This window comes from Rhinopithecus bieti, unplaced genomic scaffold, assembly GCF_001698545.2.
Source record: "Rhinopithecus bieti isolate Rb0 unplaced genomic scaffold, ASM169854v2 scaffold_2432, whole genome shotgun sequence".
Classification (NCBI taxonomy): domain Eukaryota; kingdom Metazoa; phylum Chordata; class Mammalia; order Primates; family Cercopithecidae; genus Rhinopithecus; species Rhinopithecus bieti.
In genome coordinates this window covers 4339484-4359270 of record NW_016804136.1, presented here as the reverse complement: position 1 = coordinate 4359270, position 19787 = coordinate 4339484, and the positions used below count along the sequence as shown (strand labels likewise).

The window sequence follows — 19787 nt, the reverse complement described above, 5'->3', positions numbered from 1 at the left end:
CTCAGAAATAACACCACACATCTACAACCATCTGATCTTTGACAAACCTGACAAAAACAAGCAATGGGGAAAGGATTCCCTATTTAACCAATGGTGTTGGGAAACTTGGCTAGTCATATGTAGAAAGCTGAAACTGGATCCTTTTCTTACACCTTATACAAAAATGAACTCAAGAGGGATTAAAGACTTAAATGTAAGACCTAAAACCATAAAAACCCTAGAAGAAAACCTAGGAAATACCATTCAGGAGATAGGCATGGGCAAAGACTTCATGACTAAAACACCAAAAGCAATGGCAACAAAAGCCAAAACTGACCCATGGGATCTAATTAAACTAAAGAACTTCTGCACAGCAAAAGAAACTATCATTAGAGTGAACAGGCAATCTACAGAATGGGAGAAAATTTTTGCAATCTACCCATCTGACAAAGGGCTAATATCCAGAATCTTAAGAACTTAAACAAATGTACAAGAAAAAAACAAACAACCCCATCCAAAAGTGGGCAAAGGATATGAACAGACACTTCTCAAACAAGACATTAATGCAGCCAACAGACATGAAAAAATGCTCATCATCACTGGTCATCAGAGAAATGCAAATCAAAACCACAATGAGATACCATCTCATGACAGTTAGAATGGCAATCATTAAAAAGTCAGGAAACAACAGATGCTGGAGAGGATATGGAGAAATGGGAATGCTTTTATACTGTTGGTGGGAGTGTAAATTAGTTCAATTATTTTGGAAGACAGTGTGGTGATTCCTCAAGGATCTAGAACTAGAAATACCATTTGACTCAGCAATCCCATCACTGGGTATATACCCAAAGGATTATAAGTCATGCTGCTATAAAGACACAAGGACAGGTATGTTTATTGTGGCACTATTCACAATAGCAAAGACTTGGAACCAACCCAAATGCCCATCAATGATAGACCGGATGAAGAAAATGTGGCATATATACACCATGGAATACTATGCAGCCATAAAAAAGGATGAGTTCATGTCTTTTGCAGGGACATGGATGAAGCTGGAAACTATCATTCTCAGCAAACTATCACAAGGACAGAAAACCAAACACTACCTGTTCTCACTCATAAGTGGGAATTGAACAATAACAACACATGGACACAGGGCGGGGAACATTACACAGTGGGGCCTGTTAGGGGGTAAGGGGCTGGGGGAGGGATAGCATTAGGAGAAATACCTAATATGACAAGTTGATGTGTGCTGTAAACCAACATGGCACATATATTTGTATGTAACAAACCTGCACATTGTGCACATGTACCCTAGAACTTAAAGTGTAATTAAAAAAAAAAAAAAAAAAAAAGAGTTTGCCAGTTAAAGAGCAGCATGGTGGAAGTAAGAAATGAGGATAAATCAGTCATTGGAGGATTATATGAGGTCAAGGAAGGGTTTTTCTTCATGCAAGTGACATTGGGCTTACCAATGGGGAAAAAGCTTCGAAATGGGGAAAAGAGATAAAACAATGGATGAAGAAAGAAAAGAAATATCAAAAAGTTGAAGGTTGCAAAGGAGCAGAGGGTGAAGTAGGGGAAACATGCTATGTACCTACACCAGAAACAGGATGTGCCCCTGGAAAGTGTCCACTTCTACCTTTATTTTAAAATGGAGGCTGGGCACGGTGGCTCACATCTGTGATCCCAACACTTTGGGAGGCCAAGGCGGGCAGATCACTTGAGGCCAGGAGTTCAAGACCAGCCTGGCCAACATAGCGAAACCCCATCTCTACCAAAAATACAAAAATTAGCCAGGTGTGGTGGTGCATGCCGGTAATCCCAGCTACTCAGGAGGCTGAGGCAGGAGAATCACTTAAACCTGGGTGGCGGGGGTTGCAGTGAGCTGAGATCATGCCACCGCCCTCCAGCCTGGGCAACAGGTTGAGACCCCATTTTGCAAAACTAAATAAATAAAATAAAATTTAAAAAAAAATGGAGAAATGGGGCCAGAAGGTAGGTCCAAGGTTATCCATGGAGATGATGACAGAGGTAGAATTAGAAATGTTTGGGCCAGGTGTGGCAGCTCACACCTATAATTCCAGCACTTTGGGAGGCCAAGGCAAGAGGATTGCTTGAGCCCAGGAATTCAAGACCAGCTTGGGCAACACAGTGAGACCTCACCTCTACAAAAAATTAAACAATTAGCTAGGCATGGTGGCACATGCGTATGTTTCCAGCTACACAGGAGGCTGAGGTGGGAGGATTACTTGAGCCCAGGAGGTCAAGACTGCAGTGAGCTGTGATCACACCACTGCACTCCAGCCTAGGTGACGGAGCGAGACCCTGTCTCAAAAAAAAAAAAAAAAAAAAAAGGAAGTACAGGGGCTGTTTGGTGTGATGTCCTTTATGCAGAAAGCAGATGGTAAATAAGGACTTATGAGGTTTTTAGCAGATGAAGGCACACTGTGCACCAGATGGAAAAATAAGTCCCAGCATTGCTAGGAGAATCTCAGGAGCAGAGACAGAGGAAGTCATAGAAGGTGGGATCAGGAGAGTAATCTCTCAAACTTGTATACTTTTACGTATTGATCCTGGGTAATGAAATTTGACATCAAAATTCTCTGACCTGTATCTATTAAGCATTTATTATATGTCAAGTGTTTCGGTTATCTATTGCCGCATAACAAACTGCCCCAGAACTTAGTGGCTTACAACTACTTCAATTTTATTTATTATTTATTTATTTATTTATTTATTTTTAGAGAGAAACTCTCGCTGCATTGCTCAGGCTGGACTAGAACTTCTGGGCTCAAGCAATCCTTCCACCTCAGTCCTACTTTATGATATCTTACACTTACGTGGGCAGTAATGTGGACAGGGCTTGGCTGGGCAATTCCTTTCTGTTTCATGTGGCATCAGCTGAGGTTACTCAGTGGTAGCCAGCTGGTGGCTGGGCTTTTTTGGAGGGCCTAAGCCAGCCTCATTCACATGTCCGGTACGTTGGAGGGAATGGCCAAATGACTGGGTTCAGCTGGGACTGCTGATCTTGGCACCTACACGGGGCCTTTCCCACATGGTGCTCTTAGGTGAGTCAGACTTCTTATGTGGTGGGGTAGGGCTCCCAGAGACCGTGTGCCAAGACACCTGGGTGAAAGCTGTGAGGTTTCTTAGGACTCAGTTTCAGAAGTCCCAGAATGTCATTTCTGCTTTACTCTACTCACCAGTCAAGCCACCCAGGTTGGTCCAACTCAAGGAGAGGGCAGCTAGACTCTAACTCTCAAGGGGAGGAGTAGCAAAGAATTTGCACCATCTTTAATCCACCACATCAAATAAGTGCTGTGCATGTGTGACCTTGCATAATCTTCTCAACAGCCCTATGGTAAGTGCTCTTATCACCCCCATTTAAGAGATGAGGGAATTAAGATACAGTGAGTTTTGGAAACCTGACTAAGCTCATGCAGCTATGAGAAGTGGATCCAACCCAAGCAGCCTGGCTCCTGGACATGTTATGTACCAGTATTCTATGGCAAGCAAGACAGATACTGCCTGTATCCCACCATCAAGTTTGAAAAGAACTGTCTCTTTAGAATGTTACAGCAGGAGGTACCTTAGCAGTCTCCTAAGGCAAGCCCTTCATTTACATGATGAAGAAATGCATGCCCAAGCTGCCTAAGTAACCACTCTTCTGTGCAGCATCCTGTCCTGGTGGAGATCCTTTGAGTCACAAGAGCATCTGTTGGCTTATCTCCTTTTGGCAAACAAAGAAATGGCCTCAGAAATTTTAAATGACTTCTGCTAGACTGCACAGCAGGAGTATAACTAAGCCAGAATCTTAAGACCCATTCCAAATTCCATGTTCTTCCCACTATTCTGAGCTGCCTCAACATAACAGATTAGAAGAGGCCCTAGGATGTCCAGAAATGAGGATGAAAGCTTGGATTTTTCCTAGGATCCAAATGAAATTGCGCACCTCCTACCAGACAGTTACTACCTGGGGTAGGGTTCACTGAGATCTTCTTTCCAGATCTAAAATTAGCAATTTTGCCCCCTGGAAAACCACAGGACTCTAATCCAGACTATAAATGGCTTAGCTTGAGTTCCTCTCACCCCCTGAAAATAGAGCCTAAGACAAGGAATCAGGTATAGATGGTTTATCTGGGATCTGATCCCAGGAAGAAGATGCTCAGGACGGCGAGAGAAGGAGGAACAGGCAAATAAGGACCCATCGACAAGGTCACAAGTGTGGATGTGGGGGCAGATCCCATCAGAACCTTCTGCAGAGCGGATAGCATGACTCAGAGTGGTCCATTCAAGTGCAGCAGCCACGGCTGCAACTGGAATCAGAGGTGAGGTTCTGTGGATGTGAGTCAGGACCCCAGAGATGTCTGAGCCTCCTGAGAAAGGAACCTTTAATCCGAGACCAGAAGGATGAATCAGAATCAGAGGAAAGGAAGCAGGGAGAGAAAGGCGAACGTTCTGTTCAGAAAAAACAGGAAGTTCAAGGGTAGGAAAGCAGGGCCCTTTTGTAGAACTAGGGGAAAAAATTACCTGAGGCTGGAATAGAGACAGCAAGAGAGGAGGTGAACAAATGGTGGGAAATGGAACTTGTTGGGGGGTGGGCCTGTAAAGCAAGTTGAAGCTTCATCTGAAGGGCAACAGGAGCCACTGAAAAGTTTTTAATAGGGGAGAGAATGTTCAGATTTTCATCTCTAAAAATGGTTATAATGTCCCCTCAGCAGGTGGACCCCCTGCTGCTTTTCCAAAGAAAATGCAAGCATCAAAGTGGCAAACCAAACTTTTGTGGCAACATATAGCATATATGGTCTGCACACATGGGGCCTTCAAATACCAAGAGATTCTTCTACAGATGCAAATATTGCCTACAGATTCTGTTAAGATTGGAGGACCTGAGCCCAAAGCCTCTCCCAACACAGGTCTCTAGAAATGAGACAAATGTGGTTTTGATCCATGACAATGTTGGGAAGCTGGAAGGAGTTTCCTTGTGAATAAGAAATCTTGAAAATTCCCTGAAATATGGAAGCCAGTCAAATCAGAGTTTAAAAGGATCCCTATACTGAAGCTCATGTGGGCAAACACTTTTGCATAAAAATGGGAGATGGGAGGTAGCTCCAAGAATACTCAAAGCCTTGAGGTAGGCCAGGCGTGGTGGCTCACTCCTGTAATCCCAGTACTTTGGGAGGCCAACGCGGGTGGATCACTTGAGGTCAGAAGTTCAAAACCAGCCTAGCCAACATGGTGAAAACCCCATCTCTACTGAAAATACAAAAATTAGCTGGGCGTGGTGGGACACCCCTATAATCCCAGCTACTCAGGAGGCTGAGGCAGGAGAATCACTTGAATCCAGGGGAGTGGAGGCTGCAGTGAGCCAAGATCACACCACTGTACTCCAACCTAGGCAACAGAGTGAGACTCCGTCTCAAAGAAACCAAAACAAAACAAAACAAAACAGGGATTGCTGGGTGCACCCCATGAGCTTCGGATTCGTTTGGTCTGGGTTTTCATTTCTCACAAGATCCCAAGAGAGGTTGATGCTGCTGGCTCAGGGATCACACTTTTAGAAGCATTGCTCTACTTATGACCTCTGCAATTTTAAGTACTAAACAGCTATTTCTCGTTTCATCAAGTTTTGCAATCTCTTGACCCACCAATTTAAAAGATTAAGATACTAAGAAAACCTCTGTTATTCTACTTTTACTTTCATTTAATCAAATTTAATGACATTTGCATTTTATGTTATCACCATAGTTCTGATTTTGGCTTGACTGTAAATACTGAAAACCAATAAATAGTGCTAATTTGATTGTGGCTTCATGATTATTGCTCACAGTTGAGCCAAAACAAGTGTCATGATTATATATCCTACTCTATAGTTGCAAAGTTAAAGTCCAGGAATATGCAACTTCTACTGCAGATAGAACATTTCTAGGATCAACATTCTTTTCTTCTTTATACTCTTCTACTTACTCAAAATCCTACCATTTTAAGTTTTGGTATGCTGTGTTTCCATTTCCATTTGCCTTAAGAAATTTTTTAGTTTCCCTTTGAATTATTTCATTGACCCATTGAAGGTCTCACACTGAAGGTCTCACATCATCAAGTAAAAGTTCAGTCCTAAAACTATACACATCATAAGTTCTCAAAACTCATGGTCTAAAACTGGTCATGTGACCGGGCGCAGTGGCTTACCCCTGTAACCCCAGGACTTTGTGAGGCTAAAGTGGTCAGATCATCTGAGGCCAGGAGTTCAAGACCAGCCTGGCCAACATGGTGAAACCCTGTCTCTACTAACAATACAAAAATTAGCTGGGCGTGGTGATGGGTGCCTGTAATCACAGCTATTTGGGAGGCTGAGACAGGAGAATCACTTGAACCTGGGAGGCAGAGGTTGCAGTGAGCTGAAATCACTCCACTGTACTCCAGTAGCAACAGAGTGAGACTCTTACTCCAAAAAACTCAAAAATCCTTGAGGTAGAAGAGCCTGGGAGCAGTAGTAGCTCTGCATACCTAAAGGGAAATGAGCTGGGGCACCAAAGTAGCAACTGTGAGGTCAACATTGCCCTTTGGACTAAGCAGCAACAGAGCAATAGAGGTGTCTGCCCCCATGGAGGAGCCAGGAGTATGAGCCTTTAGGACCCAGAGCTAAAATAGTGTTCCAGGGGACTGGTGACTTCAAGAAAGAATGAGGAGCTCCCTCCCCATGAAATGCCTCCCTGGCCACTCTATGTCTGACTCATACCTGTCTCCTGTAGGTAAACTGCAATAAACAATCAAAGACATGCTAACAGGGATCCCTCAAAACAAAGATGATCCTTCAGTTAAGACTCACTAAGCAATTGTGGAAATCTATCTCTGTGCAACAGACATCATCCTCTTACCAAATGCGGAACTTGCACCTGAGGAAATAGAGCTGATAGCTGAGCTGGGCTGAATAATTAAATTATCAGGGAGATGTAAGATTACCATATGCAAACACTGTGAATGATTATTTATTTATTTATTTATTTATTTATTTTAAACAGGGTCTCACTCTATCACCTGGGCTAGAGTACATAGATGTGATCACAGCTCACTGCAGCCTCAACCTCCATGGCTCAAGCAACAATCCTGCTTCAGCCTCCCAAGTAGCTGGCACTACAGGTATACACCACCACACCCAGATAATTTTTGTATTTTTTGCAGAGAAAGGGCTTTGCCATGTTGCCCAGGATGATCATGAATTCCTGGGCTCAAGCAATCTGCCTGTTTCAGCCTCCCAAAGTGCTGGGACTACAAGAGTGAGCTGCTGCAGCCAGCCATGAATGATTTCTATTTGGGAAGTTAACTTAAAATTTGGTAATTTAAAACATTCAATATATAAGCTGAGTAGTAATAGAATGAACTGCCAAAGAGAAAATGTGTGAGTTATAAAATCAAGCCAAGAAAACTTCCAGAATGTAACTAAGATTTTATTTTTTCATATTTTATTTATTTATTTATTTATTTAGAGATGAAGTCTCACTGTGTCGCCCAGGCTGGAGTACAGTGGCATGATCTTGACTGCAACCTCCGCCTCCTGGGTTCAAGTGAGTCTCATGCCTTAGCCTCCCAAGTACCTGGGATTACAGGCGCCCGCCACCATGCCCAACTAATTTTTATATTTTTAGTAGAGATGGGGTTTCACCATGTTGGCCAAGCTAGTCTCGAACTCCTAACCTCAAGTCATCTGCTTGCCTCAGCCTCCCAAAGTGCTGGGATTACAGGTGTGACCTACAATGCCTGGCCAGATTTTTAAAATGTAAAACAGAAGTTAAAGTGATATATAATATAAACTGGACTTAGCCAGAATTTAAATCTTCTGCTCTTCAAAAGACACTGTTAAGAAAATAAAAATACAAGCCTAGACTTGGAAAAAATGTTTGCAAAACATGTATCTATTAAAAGACTTGTATCCAGAATATGTAAAGAACTCTCAAAACTCAATGATAAGAAAAAGAAACAACTCAATAAAAAATATGCAAAAGGTATGAATAAACACTTACCTAATGAAGATATATAGATGGCAAACAAAAACATGAAAATATACTCAACATTATTAGTTATTAGGGAAAAACAAATTAAAACCATAGGAGACTTAATACCACTACATGCCTATTAGTATGACAAAAATTAAAGAGACTGACCACACCAAGTACTGGTGAAGATGCTGGTGAACTGGCACTCTCATACGCTACTGGTAGGAAGGTAAAATGGTGCAACCACTTTGGAAAACAGCTTAACGGTTTCTTTAAAAGTTAAACATGTACCTACAATATAATTTAGTCATCTCATTCTTAGGTTTTTATCCAAAAGAAAAGAAAATACACGTCATACAGAGACTTGTCTACAAACATTCACATCAACTTGATTTTTAATAGCCCAAAAGTGCAAACATCTATAGATGTCCATATGTAGATGAATAGATAAATAAATTGTGGCATATTCATACAATGGAATAACTACTCAACAATATAAAGGAATAAACAAGCAATAACATGAATGAATCTCAAAATAATTTTGCTGAGTGAAAGAAGACAGAAAAATAGTCCATATTGTATTATTTTATTTATATAAAATTCTAGAAAATATAACAAATCTGTAGTGACAGAAAGCAGATCAGTGGTTGTCTGGGATCAGCAGCGGGAGGGACAGGTAGGATGGCAGAGAGGAATTACAAAAGGCAAGAGGAAACTTTTGAGAGTATTAGATATGCTCACCATCATGATTGCAGTGATGGTTTCCCAGGTACAGACATATGTCAAAACTTATCAAATAGCATCTTTTAAATATGTACAGTTTATTGTATATCAGTTATACCTTAATAAGGCTATTACTGTGTAAGAGTGTGTGTGTGTGTGTGTGTGTGTGTGTGTGTGTGTGTGTGTGTGTGTCTGTCTGTCTGTCTGTCTGTCTGTCTCGGTATGTCTCAATTTTATTTGGCCATGACTCTTTTCCCTGCTCACCTGTTGCCCCAGTTTGCAGAGCCATGACATATGCAATAAGACAGACCAAGGGGTGATCCTGGCTCCACTGTCATTCTGGCTGTGTGCCCTTCAGTAAATGATTTACACTTTCAGAGCCTTCATTTTTTTCCTTCAAAATGGAGTAGTGGTTGGCATTATATTAGTGAATATCAAACGCCTTTCACATAGTAGGTTCTTGAAAACTTTAGACCACTAATCACCCCAGAAACTGAACTAGCCATATTTATGATTGCCCCAAAAGCATTAACTTTATTTTTAGCTGAAGACACCAGCATGCAATCACCTTGAGTCCGAAGGTCCAGGGGGAAAGATGTTGAAATGCTGAGCACTGCCCTGCAGGCCCATCTGCTCTGCATTAGCCAGCCTTCCTCTGTTTATTATTCCATGTGTTAAATCTCCTCCAATTCTTGTGTGAAAAGTTTGGGCGCACAATAACCTCTTTATCACATTTTCAAATTCTGGGCCTGTTCTGGAAAGTTTACACCTTTTTCTTGTTGCCATTGTTTTCATGTGGATTCAGATTTCTGAAAAAGGCATTTGGAGCACTTTGCTGAAAATATTTGTGTGTAAAGCTTGATGAGACAAACATTGCCCAAAAGTGAGAATTAGATGTCAGAGGAATGAGAACCATACCACATGGGCCATGTGGTACAGCTGTGGCTGTGTGAGGAGAATCTGAGGCTCGGGGTGCGGGTTGAGAGCCTGTGGCTAGGCAATACTCTTAACCGCTCTCCTTTGGGGAATAAATTAAATAATACTGAAAAGAATAACAGAAACATGCCAATGTTGGAGGAGAGAATAAAAGGGTCACAAAACTCTGTAAAAATAAATGCATCATAACAATATTGCTTACCATTCATTGAGTATTATTTGTGTACCTTGCTTCACTAAGTGCTATTTTATTGAAACCTCACAACACACCTTGAGTTAGGTATAGAATAAGCAAGGGTTCTTTTAGCCATAAGTGACAGGAAGTCCACCTCAAACTGGCTTACCACATAAAGAACTTTTTATTGGATATGTAAATTTAAAGTGCAGATTTAGTTCTACCTTCAAGTGAGACTTGATCCAGCAGCTCCAAAAGATATTTTCAAAGACCAAGACTCTTTTCCTCTTCTCTCTGCCTTCTTATTAGCTTTCTCTTCGGGCTTCATGGAGTCAGTTCAGATGTCCCAGGTTTCACATGGTGGCAAAATGGCTGCAGCTTTCCTAGACCTCACATCCTTACAGAGAAAGAGAGAATAAACCCTGAAATTCACTCTCATTGGTCGCAAATGGGTCATGTGTCCATTCCTAAACAGATCACTGTGGTGGGGAGGGGGAGGTGAGTAAGAAAGGTTGATTATATCAAGTCTTTGGGGTAGGGGATGGGGAGGTAGTCCACACCCAGTAACTAGACGTCGGTTCAATCCCAACCAAAGCCGCAGGCTGAGAAATGGGGAGAGGTAGCATCCCAAGGGAAAAAAGGGAAAGGGCTAATTCCAAAAGGGAAATAGATGCTGGGGACACATCCAGTGAATGCCCACTATAGGGTACTCATTCATTCATTCGTTCACTATTTAGAAATTGTCAAACAGTATTTAGGAGCTGGGGCCACATCAGGAAATAAAAAGCAAAACTCTCTATGGTAGATTCTGTTGATGCCCCCACTGCATGCCCCCTTGACACACCTGCAACTGTGTTGGATAGTTCCTATGCACAGGAACTGTGTCTACCTCTCTGCTTCTTGGCCAGAAGGCTTTCTCTGCACGGGGCAAGCTTGCTCAGCCCATGCACAAGTCAGTCTGAATGCACCAGAGATTTAAGCCTCCCTACATTCAACAATGGGCAGGAGTTGGGGACAAGACTCCAGTTTTTCTATCTCTAGGTAGGAAATGTATGAGAATTTCAGCTCAACAGGGCTTCTCAGAGGATCTCCAAAGAATTGTCCACAGCACTAATAAGTTTACTAATGCCTCCTTTATTGATTTTATTTTCTATGGTTTTTTCCCCCAGTTCCCTTTCTTATACCCTTCAGGATCATCTCCCAAATGAACAGCCAACCCCATATCCCCTGTCTCAAGGGTCAGCTTTCAGTGGAACTCAAACTCAGACCATCGCTGCCTTCATGGGCTTACATTTTGGTGGCAGGAGGAGATGAATAATAAAATAAATGAGCAAACTATGTGATGTTATATTAAGATAGGTGTTGTAGATGAATATAAAGTAGAGAAGGGGGTAGAGTGATGGGGTGGGTATGGGTGCAATCTTAAAGCCTTGAGGAAAACACTACAGGTAAGTCAAGATCTAAAGAAGATGTAAGGTTAAGCTGTGTTAACAGTCAGGTTAGGCTGTATTATGCTAAGATAACAAGCAACTCACAGACAACAATGGCTTAAACAACAGAGGTGTATTTCTCACTGATACCACATGTTCATTTCAGGTCAGCTGGGACATTGCTCCACATGCATTCATTTAGCAATCAGCTGAAGAAACATAGCTAGTTATCATGGGAGACAGAAAAAAATAATTCTAGAAGGTCTCATCTCATCAAGCAAAAGTTCAGCCCTAAAGTTATACATATTGTAAATTCTCAAAACTCATTGTTTAAAACTGGTCATGTGGCCAGGCACAGTGGCTCACTGCTGTAATTTCAGCACTTTGGGAGGCCGAGGCGGGTGGATCACCTAAGGTAAGGAGTTCGAGGCAAGCCCGGCCAACGTGGTGAAACCTGATCTCTATTAAAAACACAAAAATTAGCCAAGTGTGCTGGTGTACATCTGTAATCCTAGCTACTTGGGAGGCTAAGGAACAAGAATTGCTTGAACCTGGGAGGCAGATGTTGCAGTGAACTGAGATCGTGTCACTGCACTCCAGCCTGGGCGACAAAGTGAGACTCTGTCTCAAAACAAAAAGTAAAAAATAAAATAAAACTGGTAATGTGGCCCCACCAATCACAAGTGATGAAGGAGGTACAACTTACCAAGTGTCTGGTTGACAGAGAGATAAAAATAATCTGTGGACAGACCTACTAACACCACAGTCCACCCTTCTGGATCACCAAATATTCTGACAAAATATACACACCATCTCCTAAGTGGAGAAAAACAACCAAATCCAACTCAAAGTCCATGAAGGATAATTTGTCTCCACATCAGGTTTGGTTATGATTTACTTGATCCAGAGACCTACAAACTAAAGACAAGTTGCCTGAACCCAACATGCAAGACATGAGATCTGGGTTTCAAAAAACAAACAAACAAACAAACATGACAAGCCATACTAAAAGGCAAAAACACAGTTTGAGGAAATTAAAGCATCAGAACCAGACAAACATCGCATGCCCTCACTCATGTGGGAGCTTAAAAAGTGTATTTCATGAAGATAGAGAGTAGACTGGTAGTTACCAGAGGCTGGGAAGGAGAGAGGGGGCACAGAGAGAGGTTGATCAATAGGTACAAATACACACTTTGATAGAAGAAATAAGACCCAATGGTTAATAGATAATTACAGTGACTATAGTTTACAATAATCTATTGTATATTTCAAAATAGCTAGAAAAGGCCAGGTGTGGTGGCTCACGCCTGTAATCCCAACATTTTGGGAGGCCAAGGCAGAAGGATTGCTTGAGGCTGGGAGTTTGAAACCAGCCTGGGAAACATAGTGAAACTCTGTCTCTACAAAAAAAAAAAAAAAAAAAATTGTAAAAAGTAGCCCGGCATGGTTGTATGCACCTGTAGTCTCAGCTACTCAGGAGGCTAGATGGGAGGATCACTTGAACCTGGGAGTTTGAGACTGCAGTGAGATATGTTACACCATTGCACTCTAACCTGGGTGACAGCAGAGTGAGACACCATCTATAAAAAAAGTTTAATTTTTTTAAAAAATTGCTAGAAGAGAATAAATGTTTCTAGCGTAAGAAAATACAAATATTTCAGATTACAAATGTCTTAATTAGACTTATTTGATCATTACAAATTGTATGAATGTATTAAATTATCACATATATCCCCAAAATATGTACATCTATGTATATATTTTTTAATCTTTTTTTTAAAAGTGAAGGACAAGAGGTGCCCTGCCATGCTGGGCACCCACCACTGAAGCCTGGGACATACCATCTGCCTACTCACCCATTCCCTCCACAGTACATGCCAGGTGCCCTAAGTCAACTACCCTCCTCCCCTCAAGATAGCACAATATTGGGCTAGCCTGCTGTGTTCATGGCCACACTGTTGATTGTCCTGCTGCTGATGGTGTGTGATGAGGGGGGCATCCACCGTATTTTGTATGGCATCTTTTTAAAATCTAAATTCAAGTTTCTGCAAGAACTGATGGGAGACATAGAACCCCAAGACGGAGATCAGGAGCATTCCGGGTCTGAAACCGAAGAAGACACTTCATTCTCTCCACATCTGAATGATCAGATTCATTCACCAAAAAAGGGCACCTGCTGATGAAGGCCACTGTCCCCAGACATAGTCTGTTATTGGTGAATGATGAAAGAAAATTGCTAGCCTCTGTCTTTAGTGACTTGGCTTTGAAATTTACTAAATGACTGAAGAACATTTATACTTGGATTTTAAGTCCAAAAAAAGAAAAAAGAAAGAAAGACAAATACAGACTCAAAGACATTCCCAAACAAAAATTGAGAGAATTTGTTACCAGTAGACTTACCTTGCAAGAAATTTTAAAAGAAACTCTTCTGACAGAAGAAAATTATATAGGTCAGAAATTCAGATCTATATAAAGAAAGGAAGGACATTAGAGAAGGAATAAGTGAAGGTAAAATACAAAGTTTTCTTTTTCTTTCTCTCTTTTTTTTTTTTTTTTGAAACAGAGTCTTGCTCTGTTGCCCAGGCTGCAGTGCAATGGTGCAGTCTCGGCTCACTGCAACCTCCGCCTCCCAGGTTCAAGCAATTCTTCTGCCGCAGTCTCCCAAGTAGCTGGGACTACAGGTGCATGCCACCACGCCTGGCTAATTTTTGTATTTTTAGTAGAGACAAGGTTTCACCATATTGGTCAGGCTGGTCTCGAACTCCTGACCTCGTGATCCACCCGCCTCAGCCTCCCAAAGTGCTAGGATTACAGGCCTGAGCCACTGAGCCTGACCTATTTTTCTTATTCTGAATTGATCTGACAGATAACAGTTTGTTCAAAATAATAATAGCAAGGAGGTGGGGCAAGATGGCCAAATAGACGCCTCCACCAATTGTCCTCAACACAAGAATATCAAATTGAACAACTATCCACATATAAAAAAAATGCACCTCCATAAGAAACAAAAATCAGGTGAGTGATTACAATACCTGGTTTTAACTTCATATCACTGAAAGAGACACTGAAGACAGTTGAAAAGACAGTCTTGTGTTGGCTATGCCATTCATCCCCCATTCTCCAGCTCCAGCCATGAGGCATGGAGAGATAATCTGTGCACTTGAGGCAGGAACAGCACAGTGATTGTGGGACTTTGCATTGGAAATCAGTGCTTGCCTGTCACAACAGAAAACAACAGCAGGCAGAACTCAGGCGGCGACCACAGAGGAAGCGTTTAGACCAGCCCCAGCCAGAGGGGAATCACCCATCCCAGCACTCAGAACTTGGGTTCTGGCAAGTCTTGCCACCATGGGCTAAAGTGCTCTGTGGTTCTAAATAAACTTGAGAGGCAGTCTACACTACAAGGACTGCAATTTCTAGGCACATCCTGGTGCTGTCTTGGGCTTGGAGCCAGAGCACATGGGGGCCATATGACCTAGTGAAACACTAGCTAAGGGTGTCCAAGGGAGTGCTTATGCCAACCCTCCCTCAACCACAGGTAGCATAGCTGGCAGCTCAGGAAAAGACTCCTTCTTTCTGCTTTAGGAGCAGAGAGAGAAGAATAAAGAGGACTTTGCCTTGCAATGTGGATGCCAGTGTAGCCACAGTAGGACAGGGCACAGGCAGAGTTCTGAGGCTCCCATTCCAGGCCCTAGCTCCTGGGTGATATTCCTAGATACTCCCTGGACCAAAAGGAAATCCACTGCCTTGAAGGGAAGGACCCAGTCCTGACAACTCTCATCACCTGCTGAATAAAAAGCCCTTGGGCTCTGAAAAATCAGCAGTGGTAGCCAGGCAGTACTCACCACAGGACTTAGGTGAGACTCAGAGATGTGCTGGCTTCAGGTGTAACCCAGCACATTTGAAACTATAGCGGCTATGGGGAGAGGTTCCTTCTGCTTGAGAAAAGGAGAGGTAAGAATAAAAGGGACCTCATTTGTGGCTTAAGTACCAGCTTGGCCACAGTTTGGTAGAGCACCAGGTAGGCGCGTAGGTTTCCTGATTCCAGGCCTTGGCTCTTGGATGATATTTCTAGACCTGCTCTGGGCCAAAGGGGAGCCCACTGCCCTGAAGGGAGAGTCCTATGTCCAGAAGCATTCACTGCAAGCTGACTGAAGAGCCTTTGGGTCTTGAGTGAACATCAGCAGTAGCCAGGCAGTACTCACCTGGGACAATGGTGGCTATGAGAAGAGACTCCTCTACTTGTAGAAAGGGGAGGGAAGAGTGGGATATCATCCTGTAGCCTGGGTGCAAGCTCAGTCACAGTAGAGTAGAAATCCAGGCCCCGACTCCCAGGAGACATCTCTGGACTCATCTGGGAACAGGGGGAATGTGCTGCCCTGCAGAGAAGAACACAGGCCTGGCTGGCTTTGCCACCTGCTAATGGTAGAGCCCTTAGGGCCTTGCACAAACATAGGTGGTAGCCAGGCAGAGGTTACTGAGGGCCTTGGTTGAGACCCATTGCCATGCTGGCTTCAGGCCTGAGTCCCAGTGTTTGTAACCATAGGGGTACGTATGTCACCCCACCCCCAGCTCCAGGCAGCTCAGCAGAGAGAGACTCCATTTGTTTGGGAGAAAGTAATGGAAGAGAACAAGAGTCTCTGCCTGGTAATCCGGTGAATTTTTCAGGATCCTGTCTAAGAACACCAAGGCAGTACCTCCACAAGTCTGCAAACGTCACAGCATCACTGGGCTTGGGGTGTCCCCTCATGCAGATATGGCTGCTGTGATCAAAAATTTAGATCACAACACCCAAGTCCCTCTGAATACCTGGAAAGTCTTCTGAAGAAGGATTAGTACAAACAAGCCTTGACTTCGAAGACTACAATAAATACCCAACTCTTCAATGCCCAGATACCAACAAACTCCATAGCAGCAAGACCATCCAAGAAAACATTACTTCACCAATTGAGCTAAATAAGTCACCAGTGACCAATCAAGAAGAGACAGAAATATGTGACCGTTCAGACAGAGCATTCAAAATTGCTGTTTTGAGGAAACTCAATGAAATTCAAAACAACACAGGAAAGGAATTCAAAATCCTATCAGATAAAGTTAACAAAGAAATTGAAGTAATTAAAAAGAATCAAGCAGAAATTCTAGAGTTGAAAAGTGCAAGGAACATACTGAAGAATAATATATCAGAGTCTCTCTCTCTTCTTTTGTTTTGTTTTGTTTTGAGACAGGGTCTCATTCTGTCACCCAGGTTGGAGTGCAGTGGTGCAATCTTGGCTCACTGCAACCTTTACCTCCTAGGATCAAGTGACCCTCCCACTTCAGCCTCCTGAGTAGTTGGACCAGAGGCACACACAACTATGCTTGGTTAATTTTTTGTATTTTTGGTGGAGACAGGGTTTCACCATGTTGCCCAGGCTGATCTTGAACTTGTAAACTCAAGTGATCTACCTGCCTTGGCTTCCCAAAATGCCAGGATTACAGATATGAGCCACAGTACCCAGTCTATCAGAGTCTCTTAATAGCAGAATTGATCAATCAGAAGAAAGAATTAATGAGCTTGAGGACAGGCTATTTAAAAATGCATGGTCATAGGAGACAAAGTAAAACATAAAAAAGAATGAAGCATGCTTAGAAGATCTAGAAAAGAGCCTCCAAAAGGCAAATCTAAGATTTATTGGCCTTAAAGAGGCAGTAGAGAGGGAGAGATAGGGATAGAAAGTTTATTCAAAGGGATAATAACAGAGAACTTCCCAAACCTAGAGAAAGATACCAATATTCAAGTACGAGAACGTTACACAACACCAGGCAGATTTAATCCAAACAAGGCTACCTCAAGACATTTAATAATCAAACTCCAAAAGGTCAAGGAGAAAGAAAGGATCCTAAAAGCAGCAATAAACAAAAAAGAAATAACATACAATGGGGGCTGGACACTGTGGCTCATGCCTGTAATCCCAGAACTTTGGGAGGCTGAGGCAGGTGGATTACTTGAGGTCAGGAGTTCCAGACCAGCCTGGCCAACATGGTGAAACCCCGTCTCCACTAAAAACACAAAAATTAGCTGGCAGTGGTGGTGGGCGCCTGTAATTCCAGCTACTCAGGAGCCTGAGACAGGAGAATCGTTTGAACTCTGGGGGCAGAGGTTGCTGTGAGCTGAGATCATGCCAACTCACTCCGGCCTGGGTGACAGAGTGAAACTCCATCTCAAAAAAAACAAGGCCGGGTGCGATGGCTCACACCTGTAATCCCAGCACTTTGGGAGGCTGAGGTGGGCAGATCACGAGGTCAGGAGATCGAGATCATCCTGGCTAACACTAACCATCTCTACTAAAAATACAAAAAATTAATCGGGCGTGGTGGCAGGCGCCTGTAGTCCCAGCTACTCGGGAGGCTGAGGCAGGAGAATGGCGTGAACCTGGGAGGCGGAGCTTGCAGTGAGCCAAGATTGTGCCACTGCACTCCAGCCGGGGCAACAGAGCAAGACTCTGTCTCAAAAAAAAAAAAAAAAAACAACATACAATGAAGCTCCAATATGTCTGGCAGCGAACTTCTCAGTGGAAATCTTACAGGCCAGAAGAGAGTGACATGACATATTTAAAGTGCTGATGGAAAAAACTTTTCTCCCAAAATAGTGTATCCAGCGAAAGTATCCCTCAAACATAAAGGAGAAATAATATCCCAGACAAACAAAAACTGAGGGATTTCATCAACACCAGAGTTGTTCTATAAGAAATGCTAAAGGGAGTTCTTCAATCTGAAAGAAAAGAATGTTAATAAGCAATAAGAAATCATCTGAAGGTACAAAACTCACTGGGAATAGTAACTACATAGAAAAGCACAGAATAGACCGGGTGTGGGGGCTCACACCTGTAATCCTAGCACTTTGGGAGGCCAAGGCGGGTGAATTACTTGAGGTCAGGAGTTTGAGACCAACCTGGCCAACATGGTGAAATACTGACTCTACTAAATTACAAAAATTAGCCAGATGTGGTGGCACATGCCTCTAGTCTCAACTACTTGGGATGCTGAGGCAGGAGAATTGCTTGAATCTGGGAGATGGAAGTTGCAGTGAGCCAAGATCATCCACTACATTCCAGCCTGGGCAACAGCAAGACTCCATCTCAAAAAACAAAAAAAAAGAAAAAGAAAAGAAAAGAATATTATAACACTGTAATTGTGATGGGTAAACTACTTATATCTTGAGTAGAAAGACTAAACAATGAGCCAATCAAAAGTAATAACTACAATAACTTTTCAAGACCTAGACAGCACAATAAGATATAAATAGAAACAACAAGTAGAGGGATGAAGATAAACTGCTGAGTTTTCATTAGTTTTCTCTTGTTTGTTAGTTTGTTTCCTTGTTGATGCAATCAGTGTTAAGTTGTCATCAGTTTAAAATAATAGGTTATAAGATATTATTTGCAAACCTCTTGGTATCAACTCAAAAAACATACCACAGATACAAAAGCAAGAAATTAAACATATCACCAGAGAAAGTCACCTTCACTTAAAGGAAGACAAAATCAAGGAAAGAAGGAGGAGAAGACCACAAAACAACCAGAAAACAAATAACAAAATGGCAGGAGTAAGCCCTTACCTATCAACAATCACATTGAATGTAAATGGACTAAACTCTCCAATCAAAAGAGAGAGTGACTGAATGAATTAAAAAAAAAAATCTATTGCTTACAAGAGACACATTTCACCTATAAAGACTCACACAGACGGAAAATAAAAGGATGGAAAAAGATACTCCACACCAATGGAAACGAAAACACAGCAGGAGTAGCTACACATATATCAGACAACATAGATTTCAAGACAAAAACTGGCCAGGCACAGTGGATCATGACTATGATCCCAAGCATTTTGGGTGGCCAAAGTGGGTGGATCACTTTGGATCGCCGGTCGAACTCCGAGGTCAGGAGTTCGAGACCAGCCTGGCTAATATGACAAAACCTCGTCTCTATTAAAAGTACAAAAATTGGCCAGGCATGGTGGCACATTCCTGTAGTCCCAGCTACTTGGGAGGCTGAGACAGGAGAATTGCTTGAACCCAGGAGGCAGAGATTTCAGTGAGCCAAGACATTACCACCGCACTCCAGCCTGGGTGACAGAGTGAGACCTCATCTAAAAAAAAAGATGTCAAGACAAAAACTATAAAAAGAGACAAGGAAGGTCATTATATAATAATAAAGGAGTCAATTCAGCAAGAGGATATAACAATTGTAAGCATGTATGCACTCAACACTGGAGTGTCCAGGTATATACAGCAAATATTAAAGCTAAAGAGAGAAATACACCTCACTACAATAATAGCTGTAGACTTCAACACCCCACTTTCAGCACTGTACAGATCATCAGACAGAAAATCACCAAGGAAACTTTGGACTTCATCTGCACTATAGACCAAATGGACCTAATGCATATTTACAAAACATTTCCTCCAATGGGTACAGAATGCTCATTCTTCTCCTCAGGAAGATAGACCATATACTGGACCACAAAACACGTCTTTAAAGTTAAAAAAAAAAAAAAAAAAAAAAA

General features: G+C 42.3%; 1 protein-coding gene and 1 long non-coding RNA gene across 2 annotated transcripts in view; both read right to left on the bottom strand.

Moving 5' to 3' along the window:
* The window catches only part of APRG1 (APRG1 tumor suppressor candidate), a 23902-nt gene extending 14408 nt beyond the window's left edge, over positions 1–9494 (bottom strand). The window contains 2 exon segments of the mRNA XM_017866603.1: positions 9268–9292; positions 9294–9494. Of these exon segments, the coding sequence (XP_017722092.1) occupies positions 9268–9292; positions 9294–9494 (226 nt within the window).
* Positions 9495–9975: 481 nt separating this feature from the next.
* Positions 9976–19787, bottom strand: part of LOC108525746 (uncharacterized) — a 14376-nt gene continuing 4564 nt past the window's right edge. The window contains exons 2-3 of the long non-coding RNA XR_001884336.1: positions 15446–15619; positions 9976–10207 (exon numbers count right to left, since the gene is read on the bottom strand). This is a non-coding gene — a long non-coding RNA (uncharacterized LOC108525746). The remainder of the gene's footprint in view (positions 10208–15445; positions 15620–19787) is intronic.